The sequence below is a fragment of the Nycticebus coucang genome, chromosome 3 (genome assembly GCF_027406575.1).
Source record: "Nycticebus coucang isolate mNycCou1 chromosome 3, mNycCou1.pri, whole genome shotgun sequence".
NCBI lineage: Eukaryota > Metazoa > Chordata > Mammalia > Primates > Lorisidae > Nycticebus > Nycticebus coucang.
The window spans coordinates 125,688,913-125,701,500 of NC_069782.1; the positions used below are offsets into that span (position 1 = coordinate 125,688,913).

Below are 12,588 nucleotides of genomic sequence, written 5' to 3' on the forward strand. Positions count from 1 at the left end.
TGACTACAGTATTTCAGAAAGTCCTAGACAAAGAATTATCTTGCCTAAAGTAACCAGAGCATTCTCATCAAGGGACACTGGGACACGGGCTGAGAAAAAGAAAGGCTTATATTCTGCAGTGGTGACAAAGGATGCAGATACAAAGCATCCTGAGTGGGCACAAAGTGGCATACCTCCCACCCCCACATACACACACACTTCCCAGTACTCCTGCAGGCCTCTTCAGAAGGAACCTAGGAATGACTATGCGTGGAAAGATGGCAGGGCCTAGACTAACTAGGAGGTAATGGTTCACCTAGTTCCTTGGGTCCTCATAAATACTCAAAAAAATACCACAAAACCTAGTAATTCCTAACATAATGCATATGCTCCAAGGCTGGTCTACCATTCTCTAGCATTTATGCTTTAATGTCTAAGATCTCCTGTTAGGTGAAAGGTCTAGAATATTACAAAAAAGTACAAACTTCACCTGAATATTTGACAACAGAACAGAAAACTACCTTTATATGGTTTACATAGACCCCTTTCTGGAAGCCAAGTCTAACAGACTATCTCTATTAGATGCTTTTCAATCTGATGATTCTATATCTATCCTAACCCTGCAATCTGTTATTACAATTGAATCCCTCAAAACATAAATACATTACAAAAAAACTTACATTTCAATAAAGATTGAGCCAAAAGGTAAAATTCCTCCCAAGCAAACAATAACTGCAGGCTCCATGAACCTGGAAAATATTAAAATTAATAGTAAATTTCTAATATGATTTTCACTTAAATTCTAATAATTTAGGAAGTAGATTGGATACTTAAAACGTCATCTCTAAAGGGTAGAAACAAACCAGGTAAAAAGAAAAGTCAAAATGAAGAAAATGAAGAGGTTAAATACAGAGGTGGGACTTTAATTATTCATGGGTTGTAGTGAATATTCTTTCCAGCATTAAAGGCTAAAGCAAGGATTTGAGGAACACAATTTATTGCCACTGGCAGAACTCAAGGACTCTTCAGGATTTACTAGTTCCAAGAACTCGTTAGGCATTTACTCACAGGAAGCCAGAAGGAAAGAAAATGAGTCTTAAAACCACTATCTGAAATAATATTGCCCAAAGTGTGGCCCTGCTATCTCTTTGCTCACTCTCTCCTTGGCTCTATACTTCCTTTTCCTATGAATTATACAATTATGGTATTATAAGTTCTCATTTATAATGAGGACAAAAGAAAAAAATTTAAAATAAAATTTAAAATTCATTAATTCACTGAAGAAGCATTTACTACAATTTATAAATTGGTAACTCTCTACCTGGATGTCTTCTCTCATCTATTTCTCTTCCTGCAAGCCCTGGCTCAAATGTTCTCCCTTGAAAGCTTTCCCTGAGTCTCCTGGGGAGAGGTGAATCTTTCCCTTCTCCAACTGCTTCTTGAATGTAACTCCACTGCAGCACTTACCACTCTGTATTATAACTGTCTGTGTGTGTGTACCAAACCCCACCCTGGCAGGCAGAAGCTATTCATCTAGGACTTCCCAGTGCCTACCATAGTACCTAGAAAAGATACTAAACTAATTTATCTCTGGAATGAACAAACTAAGAAACTGAGTTGAGACTTGAAAAAATAACTTAAAAATCATTTAATCTAATCTTCTTTCCTTATTTTACAGGGAGCCAAGACCCACAGAGGTTAAAAGTGACCTGTTCAAGGTAACACAGTCTATGAGAGCCAGATCTAGGATTTAGTTTTAGGTTTCCATGTGATTATACCCCAAAATGTGACCCATCTCTGGTGAGAAAGCCTGACAAGCCCTAGTGACTTAGAGGAACTTTTGTGACTTCTGACTATGCTTGTCTTTAACCTCACCTTCCCCAGTAATGAGGTGAACATCAGGTTATTGATCATCCTTAATAGTCTATCATGAACTGAGGAAAATATTTACTTTAAAAAAATAAATGCAAAAGTTTTAGATAGTCTCTCATATACACCAATCTAAAGAAAGAAAAGAACATGACCAATTCTCAAGCCTAGAACAGATCACTCTACAAACAGGTGATTAAAAGCAAATATAGAATAGCATAAACACTAACATTGAACTTACTAATTTTAAAAGGCAAACTATGAGTTCACATTTTGTTCAAATTTGTAATGTAAAAATAAAAACCAAAAATAATAATCACATTACATTTTATGTTCAAAGTTTGAAAAAATAAAAATCATCTCAAATTAAAAATCCATCGAGAATCAAAATTTCAAAGGTAACTGGTAGAATGAACTATAAACTATGTTTTGTTTTTTTTTGAGACAAGTCTTATTATGTCACCCTCGGTAGAGTGCCGTGGCGTCACAGCTCACAGCAACCTCAAACTCTTACCCTTAAGCAATTCTCTCCCCTCAGCCTCCCAAGTAGCTAGGACTACAGGCGTCTGCCACAACGCCCAGGTATTTTTTTTGTTGCTGTTGTCATTGTTGTCACTGTTGTCATTGTTGTTTAGGAGGCCCAGGCCAGGTTCAAAACCACCTGCCCCGCTGTATGTGACCAGCTCCCTAACCACTGAGCTGTGGGCACCAAGCCAATATAAACTATGTTTAAACCATTGCCAGAGAGACACTTCTTTTTTTTTTTTTTTTTTGTAGAGACTGAGTCTCACTGTACCGCCCTCAGGTAGAGTGCCGTGGCATCACACGGCTCACAGCAACCTCTAAACTCTTGGGCTTACGCGATTCTCTTGCCTCAGCCTCCCGAGCAGCTGGGACTACAGGAGCCCGCCACAACACCCGGCTATTTTTTGGTTGCAGTTTGACCAGGGCTGGGTTTGAACCCGCCACCCTCGGCATATGGGGCTGGCGCCCTACTCACTGAGCCACAGACGCCGCCCCAGAGAGACACTTCTTTAGTTGTTAAACAGAAATATTTATATCCTTTGTTAGAACTAATCTTGGATTATGGGAGCTCCTCAAGAACACATTCAGTGCATAAAGTGTGATGAACATAAAGTGTGATGGACATGTATCTACGTATGCTACCCCAGAGTGAAGATGAAGAATGTTAACAGTTATAACTGGTCTCAAACCCTAATTCACCTCTCAATTACTAGCATGTATATAGCTATAAATGCATTATTTAGAATAATGAAATATTTATTAAAAGAAATATAGTAAATATTTCAGGTTCTGCAGGTGATATGATCTATGACATAAACTACTGATCTGTCAATCCTGATACCACAGTGTAAAAGCAGCCACAGATAATATGTAAATAAACAAACATGACTGAGCGCCAATAAAACTTTATTTATAGCAACGGACAGCAGATTTGGCCTGCAGGCTTAATAAAACTGTTGCAGCTTTAGTCCCCACCTCCATACTTTTATACCAGTGTTCTCATTAAAGCATCTGACCCATCTACAAAGGGCCTAACATTCAGCAAGTGAAATGAGGATATAATTTATTACTACTAATAATAATGTAGATTAAAGGAAAAATTAAAATGGACAAATTCTTAAGCTCAAAGTTAAGAAAAAGCTCCAAATAAAGTGTCATTCTTATGACTTTATACGCATTAATTCTAAAGTTACAGTAGCCTTAAGAGCTCGTATATTGTTAAGAAACAATCACATAAGATTCAGCATTCTCTTTACCATTTTTTCTCCGGTATAGGACGAGGCACGGCATTGACACGACAAGGAAAGTTGGGCTGACCTGACAGATTTCGGCCAAGTATTGTACCAACAAGATTTAGAGGAAGAATAACAAAAAAACAGATGCAACAAACGGCCACCTGTAAATTAAATAAAAATGTATAATTACTTAGAGAACAATAACATTAATAAAAACAAATAAAAGGGACAAAAAGATTTAAACACAATTTGATTACAAAAGAAAATTGAACTTAAACGTTCAATATGGGCTAAAATTGCAGCAAGATGAAAAGGAACTTTAAAATATATGAATTGAACTAATACAAAATGAACTGTTTCCTATCCACTTCAGTTGCCCTGTTTTTCCTATTGTTCCATACTGTCTCTGCTATAGTCCTTTTTTCTCTCTGTTCTTGCACTTTCAGCTGTCATGCTTTTAACATCTATCCTTTACCGTGCGGAGCCTGTGGCTCAGTGAGCAGGGCATTGGACCCATATGCAGAGGGTGGCGGGTTCGAACCCAGCCCCGGCCAAACTGCAATAAAAAAAAATAGCCAGGCATTTTGGCAGGCGCCTATAGTCCCGGCTACTCAGAGGCTGAGGCAAGAGAATTGCCTAAGCCCAAGAGCTGGAGGTTGCTGTGAGCTGTGATGCCACAGCATTCTACCAAGGGTGACAAGACGACAAACTGAAACTGTCTCTAAAAAAAAAAAAAGAGAGAGAAACAAACATCTATCCTTTATCTTTCATCATTATAGCCAACTTACTTGTTTGACTATACTTTCTTGATCTCCTAATATGCTCAAGGAGCTTTATATGTATTACTTCCCTATTTTACAGATGAAGAAAGCAAGACTCAGAGAGGCTAAGTAACTCCCTATGGTCACACAGCTAGTAGGTAAACAGACTAAAAGATTTCAGTTCAGATCTGCCAGCCTCAAAGCTGTTCTTTTTCTCCTATTCTACACTGCTTCAGAATCCTAATAATAGAAGCCTATTTCTATCTATGCTTCATTACTAAAATAGTATAAATATGTCTTTAGTAATTCAAAGTCTAAAATGACAGAGAACACTATACATAAATTCTAGAACTAAAGTCATCAACTAGAAAAATACTTATTTTTGTGATTTTTTGGGGGGGGGCTGGGAGAGAGTACACAAGGACACACACTCATGCTCTTTTCTGGCCAACATCTAATTAAGCTTGCTTCTCTCTGAGCTCTGTAAAATGGAGTAGAACTCAAGCACTGCTAAGAACTCTTTCAGTTACTTATTTTGGGGTTCTAATAGGTAGAAAATGAAAGTGAGAGAAATAAAGAGGTTTGGAGCAGAAAACCAGTGATTGTATAAGAAGAATCTCTTTTAAAGCAACATTAGCGAAAACTCTCTTCATTCTATCATTGTGTGTGTGCATTTTAAAACAAGCCCAAGGGTATCATCATCTTCCTTTCAGATAAAATATATAAACATGTCAGAGTTACGAAATTTCTGTAATCCCATTTGAAAGATAAAACTTAACTTGTACCTCAGTTAAGACCTATAAAATATGAACTTATGCTCATATTATTATGTAAAATGTGAAAAGTAAGCAGGTATCTTTAAGCTACTTTTAATATATTGTGAATTATACATATGTTTTATACATACAGGGAGGAGAAATTCTCAATTCTTGCTTTTGACTGCTTTCTTAATTACTCTAAGACTCATAAACTTTAACACATTATAATTAAGATCTATGTCTTTTTCCCTGAATTTAGCAGGACTCTAATTTCAAATAAGAATTTAAGAGAAACTAAAGAAAATCTTCCTATGTGGAAACACATGGTCTAAAAGAACAGTTTTCAAATGGTTCCGTAGAACTCTTAGGTCCAGGAATTCCACAAGTATTTGATTTGAATATCCTTTTGAAAATATTTTTTAAATATTTTAACTAATGTAATAAAAAATACACAAACTCAAATGAGTTCTTTTTTTTGGGACAGAGTCTCAAGCTGTTGCCCTGGGTAGAGTGCTGTGCCATCACCGCTCACAGCAACCTCCAACTTCTGGGCTCAAGCCATTCTCCTGCCTCCGCCTCGCAAGTAGCTGGGACTACAGGCGCCTGCCACAATGCCTGGCTATTTTTTGGTTGCAGCCATCATTGTTGTCTGGCAGGCCCGGGCTAGATTGGAACCCGCCAGCTCAGGTGTATGTAACTGGCGCCTTAGGTTGCTTGAGCCACAGGCGCTGAGCCTCAAATGAGTTCTATACCAAATATCAATACATGGCTAGGTTAACTCATTCTCACACAAACCTCAGAATACAGTTTCTCCTCCTGTCTTTGTGCATACCGTCGAACTAAATGAAATGTGTCATTGACTAGAAAGTTCTTTTTTTCTTCTTTTCTTTTCCCCATCCCAATTTTGGCCTTTTATTTGCTCAATAAAAGTTCCACACGCAGAGATACTGCTATAGCATATGTGTCATAGGCAACTGAGTGACCAGTGAAACTAGTCAATTAAGAAACCCATCAACAGGCGGTGCCTGTAGCTCAGTGGGTAGGCGCTGGCCACACACACCACGGTTGGCGGGTTCAAACCCGGCTCGGGCCAGCTAAACAACGATAACTGCAACAACAAAATAATATATAGCCGGGCATTGTGGCAGGGGCCTGTAGTTCTAGCTACTTGGGAGGCTGAGGCAAGAGAATAGCTTAAGCCCAAGAGTTTAAGGTTGCTGTGAGCTGTGACGCTACAGCACTCTACTGAGAGCAACATAGTGAGATTCTGTCCCCCCCCCCCAAAAAAATCCATAGTCTCTAAACATTATCAACTATTTAGCATTTATTTAAAATAAAATTTTCTCTTTTTTCTGGTCTTTTTTATACCTGATAAAAAATATAAGTAATTTGCCAGAAATTAATTGTTAGTGATTAAATTGTGAAACCAATTCCCTGCCCCTTTAAGTTCAAGTTCTGAATGAGTTTAATTAAAGAATACTCTGAGACTACAGGACAAGTTATTAAAAAAAACTTACATGAAACTAACTCATTTGCAATATCAGGATTTTTCTCAATAGTGATATTCAGCTAAATAAACTGATTATTAAAAAGGTACAATTGTTATTTATATCCCTTGATACTAGATTTGTATTCATTACAACTTTGCTTTCATTAAATGTAAAAGGTTAAAATATTGAATTTGCAAAGTATATTTATACTAATACAAGCATGCTTATATATCTGTTTTCTATGTTTTGCATCCATACTAATGTTTCATTTTAAAATGAAATTTAGCAATTAAGAGTATCTAAAATATAGGAGAAAACTCTGGAACTCAAACTAGTATGAGGCTCTCCCTTACCCACCATTCATGAACCAGAGGAGAGTGGAAACAGACAGTGAGGAGAAGATAGACTTTCTCTATGTTGAAGTCCTCTCTGGATCCACAGCAAGAACATATTAGGAACAAGTCATGCTTGTCATACTTAACACCCAAAAGATCTACCAACTGGTCAACTCTTCTCAATCCATCTCAGTCATATACCAAGAATGTGGCTATTACTTACTCTATCTTTGCGTCTAGAATGGTCTTTTGGGAAATCTGGTATGAATGGGATGGAAAAGGAAAAAGCAGCCTAAGATGGACTATTTTGGAATACTAATAGGAGAGAATTTTTTCAGGATAATAAATGGTAACTGTAAGATGATTCTTAGGAAATGTATCATCTTGTCAGCCATTATATTTAAGTATTTCTTCAACACCTGCTCACAGTAGATAATTTCTACTATCCCTTTTTAAACTCATATTTTTTTTTTAAAAAAAACTCATACATTTTAAGACTTTATTTAGATCTACATAAAAAGTATTCAGCCTCAATTCAAGCATTTCAACAACTGGGTATACTAATCAGAGTACTGCTAACTCAAATACAAATCCATCTAAGAAGCCTATCTGTTATAATTTAGCCAGATATTTTCAACATACTAATATATATAACTCACCATTCTGTTCCTATTGGGTACTTCAGTACTATATTAAAGACTACATTTGAAGCAAAAAATTTATTCTATGTACCTAGCATTATCCTGATAACCAAAACCAGAAAAAAAGGATGTTATAAGAAAACTACAGACCAATATCTCTTACAAATACTATACATGAAAAACAACAAATTTTAGTAAATGGAATCCACAATATATAAAATGAATAACACATCATAACAAAGTATGGTTCATCAAAGAAATGAAAACTAACTTAAGATCAGAATATCAATCAACGCTATTCACCATATTAATCAGACTAAAAAAGAAAAATCATAGATCATCTGAAAAGATGCAGAAAAAGGTGTTGGAAGATCCAACATTCATTCCCAAATTAAAAAAAAAAACAAAAACTCTCAGCAAACTACAAATAGAAGGGAATTTTATTAATGTGATGAAGGACATCTACAAAAACAAAGCAAAACACAAAATGAAAAACAGAAACAAGAGCTAACGTTTTATTTAATGGTATAAGACTAAAATAAAATGCCTTCCTCCCCAAATTGGGAATAAGGCAAGGATGTATGCTCTCACCACTTCCATTCAATATTACATTAAAGATCTTAGCCAGTGCAATAAAGCAAGAAAAATAAATAAAAAGCACACAGATTACGAAGGAAAAGGAAAACTTTCTTTATCCATAATCTGAAAAACTATATAAAAAAACATCTACTAGCTAGAACTAACAAGTGGATTTAGCAAGGTTATAGGCTTTTATCTAAAAATCAAGTCTTTTTCTGTACAGCTGACCCTGAACAACCCAGGTTTGAATTGTGCAAGTCCCCTTATACTTCAATTTTCTCTTCTATTTTTGCTACCCCTAAGACCACAACTGAACCCCCTCCTCTTCCTTGCCTATTCAATGTGAAGACAATGAGGATGATGACCTTTTGATAATCCATTCCACTTATCAATAGTATATATTTTCTCTTCCTCTTTTTTTTTATTTTTTTTTGGCCGGGGCCAGGCTTGAACCCGCCACCTCCAGCATATGGGGCTGGTGCCCTACTCCTTTGAGCCACAGGCGTGGAGTGCAGTGGCTATTTATAAATAAAATCATAGGGCACTACAGCCTCAAATTCCTGGGCTTAAGTGATCCTTCTGCCTCTGACTCCTAAGTAGCTGTGACTAAAAATGTGCCATCATGCAAGATAACCTTAAGATTTCTTTAGTAACATTATCTTTTCTCTAGTTTACTTATTTTAAGACTACAATAAACAAAATATGTGTTAATCAACTGTTTATATGATAAGGTTGCAGTCAACAGCAGGCTTATCAGTTAAGATTTTAGGGAGCCTAAAGTCATAAACAGATTTTCAACTGTGTAGGAGCAAAGAACAGTACCCCAACCCTCGTGTTATTCAAGGGTTAACTGTATAGTCATGTGCCACATAACAACATATGGTCAGGGATGGGCCACAGGTACAATGGTGGTCCCATAAGATTATAATAGTGTATTTTTAGTGTAATTTTTCTGTAGAGATATGTTTATAGATACACAAATTCTTACCATTATATTATAATTGCCTATAAAATTCAGTACAGCAACATGCTGTACAGGTTTGTAGCCTTGTAGCAATAAGCCTAGTGTGTAGGAGGCTCTATCATCTAGGTTTGAGTAAGTACACTCTATGATGTTCATATAAGGAAAGAACTCCCTAATGACATATTTCTCAGAATGTATCCCTGTCATTAAGCGACACATGATTTACTAGCAACAAACCATCACAACTTAAAGTTTTAAAAATACCACTTACAACCAAAATAAATACTACAAAATACTTGAGGACAAATTCAAAAAAATATGTACAAAATCTGAACACTAAAATCAATAAAATATTGCCAGGAACAATTTAGGATACCTAAATAAATTGAGAGACATTATGCTCAAGAACCAGAACTCAACAGTTAAGATGTCAATTCTTCCCAAATTGATTTATAGATTCAATGTAATCCCAATCAAAATCCCAGCATTTTGTAGAAATTGACAAGCTGATTCTAAATTTTATATGGAAATGCAAAGGATCTAAAAGAGCCATATCAACTTGGAAAAAGACCTGATTCAGGACTAAAACTATAGTAACTATGGCAGTGGTACTGGAATAAAAACAAGACAAAGTGACCTTTGAAAGGAGAAAATCTGGAAATAAATCCACACGGAAATGACAAAGATTCTGAAGTAACTCAACAGAGAAAGGATAATCTTTTCAACAAATAATTTGGGAACAACTGAATAGTCAATATGCAAAACAAAACAAAGCAAGAAACTTGTTGAGCCTTAACTCACACTATATACAAAATTAACCAGAAATGGATCACAGACCTAAATTTAAGAGCTAAAACTACAAAATCTCCACAAGACTGCACACAGGGAAAGCTTGGTCATATCCAATTTGGCAAAAGACTTCTGAAATAGAACAGGAAAAGCACAAAATATAAAAGAAAAAATGTACCATTAAATTTGAATTCAAAATTACTAACTTTGTTTTTCAAAAAATACTCTTTAGGTAATGAAAAGATAAGCCACAAAACAGAAGTATATACTCACAAAATACATACGAAGACAAAGAACTTTTACCTACAATATTTAAAGAACTCTTACCATGAAGCATAAGATTTATAAATTCATTAAAGAAGATATATAGATACCAAATAAACAAAAAGATCTTCAACATGATTAGTCATTAGGGAAGTACAAATTAAAATTAAGAGACAGGGCCATGCTCAGTGGCTCACAGTTGTAATCCTGGAACTCTGGGAGGCCGAGGTGTATGAATTGCTTGTGCTCAGGAGTTCAAGACCAGCCTGAGCAAGAATGAGACCCCATAAACTAGCCAGGCACTGTGTCAGGAGCCTCTCAGGAAGCTGAGGAAATAGGATTGCCTGAGCCCAAGAGTGTTGCTGTGAGGTATGATGCCATGGCACTTGACCCAGGGTGACAAAAGTGAGAGACTGTCTCAAAACAAACAAACCAACCACCAAGAGACAGCACTATGCACACTCACTAAAAAAGCTAACGTTTTAAAAACTGACTGTATCAAGTACTGATAGTGGTGTGGAGCAACTGAAATTCTCATACAATGCTGATGGGAATGTAGAATATCAAAACCACTCTGGAGAAGTTTAGCAGTTTTTTGAAAATTTAAACTATCATATGACCCAGACATTCCACTCCTATTTATCCAAGAGAAATGAAAACATATCTTCACCCAAAGACTTGTACATGAATGCTCATACTAGCTTGACTTGCAATAGCCAAAAATTAGAAACAACGCAAATACTCATTACCACTTAAGTAGGTAAACTTGAGGCATACCCATGTAATGGAATACTATTGAGCAATACGAACAAACAAATAATTAATAAATGCAGCAAAATCATAAATTTCAAAATAATTTTTATGCGTGGATAAAAAAGACAAAAAATACAAGCTGCATGATTTCATTTAAAGGAAATTTAAGGTAATGCAAACTAAACTTTTGATAAGAGAGCAGGCTGGTGGATACCTAAGAATGGGGAAGGAAAAAAAGGGGAAGAGAAGGGATGAATTACAGAGGTATAATGAGGAAACTTCTGGATGTGAGGAGTATCTTCTTTTTCTGAAGTGCAGTAATGGTTTCACAGTTGTATATGTATGTTAAAATTCATCAAATTGTATACTTTAAACATATGCAATTTATCATACCTTAATATATCTATAAAAACAGACAAATAATAAGGGGCAAAAAACCTTCTCCTGGAGCTGCCCACTGCTAGGCAGAATAAAGCTAGGAGTCCTTTTGACAAAAAGTAAGGAAAGAAAATAAAAACCCACCATCTCCCCTTCAGTACCACCACAACAAAGAAAACATGATTTTGAGTCAATTAGAGAGTCTTGGTTCTTTGAGCTGTAAAATAGGCATAATCATACCACTCGCTCTATGTCTCTGGGTTCTTCTGAAAATCAGATGATACAATGGGTATGAAAATGCTTTGTAAAGTACAAAGTGCTGTGCAAATATATTATTTGTCCTATGATAGTTCTTCTTGTTAGAGATGTCACACAATTTCAATCAGTTGAAATCTTTTCAAATGCTGTCAGCATCATTCCAAATTACTAGTTTCCTCCCTGGTCTCATGTCCTTTTTCAATTTAACCAGCAGATCACCAAGTCTTTATCTAAGTTATTAATAATCAGATATTCAGAGACAAGAATATCTGTCATATTCTACTAAAGGATAGTATATGACATACTATGGTTAACATCCCAACACTCTCTAATTGTTTGGTTACACATGTACCTTACTGTACTATTAGGGCCACATTTCCCTACCTTGCCCAACAACATATAACACACATATTTTATCTACATATCCTTCTTCTCTTCTACAAAGGGGAAATTAAGTTGTTTCAGCATTTTTGCTATAAGTCGTATTGGCTCCTTATGTTCATTACTTCCTGTCACTAAAAAAATAAATCTTAACCCAATCTACAATCTTGCGCCTCATCAAGTTCACTGCATTTTGTAACACAGAATCCAATCTCCTTTATTCCTTTTCCTCCCAGGAAAGTAAATTTGCCTGTGCCCAGTTTCAAAATACTTGTGCTCTCTTACAGTTACTCAAACATGAATTTTCAGTATGATCTTGAAAAGCAAGGAGACTTTCAACTAAGGTAGCTTAGGTACTCCTGTACAATCACCTTACCTATCTTGGGCCTCATTTCCCTCTTCTCAGAGTATATTTCCTCTTGCTTTTCTTGTTTAAAGCTTATTTTATTTGGTAAAAAATGAAAAGAGAAAGAATGAGATGGAGCCATTTTTCTTGTTATATCATTGATCCCATGTAATGAGCCTTTGGTCTTACTACAAAAATATCTTTACAAAATCCTTTTGTTTGCCTTCCTTAGCATTTTTCATTAGTTTAGCTAATGAAGTTTTCTAACACTGTATTTTATAGC

The 12,588-nt window shown here is 35.8% G+C and overlaps 1 protein-coding gene across 1 annotated transcript in view; it reads right to left on the bottom strand.

Annotated features, from left to right (window-relative positions):
* Window positions 1-12,588, bottom strand: part of TM9SF3 (transmembrane 9 superfamily member 3) — a 67,204-nt gene that overhangs the window by 11,174 nt on the left and 43,442 nt on the right. Inside the window, exons 10-11 of the mRNA XM_053583337.1 lie at window positions 3,630-3,769; window positions 660-728 (exon numbers count right to left, since the gene is read on the bottom strand). Of these exons, the coding sequence (XP_053439312.1) occupies window positions 660-728; window positions 3,630-3,769 (209 nt within the window). The remainder of the gene's footprint in view (window positions 1-659; window positions 729-3,629; window positions 3,770-12,588) is intronic.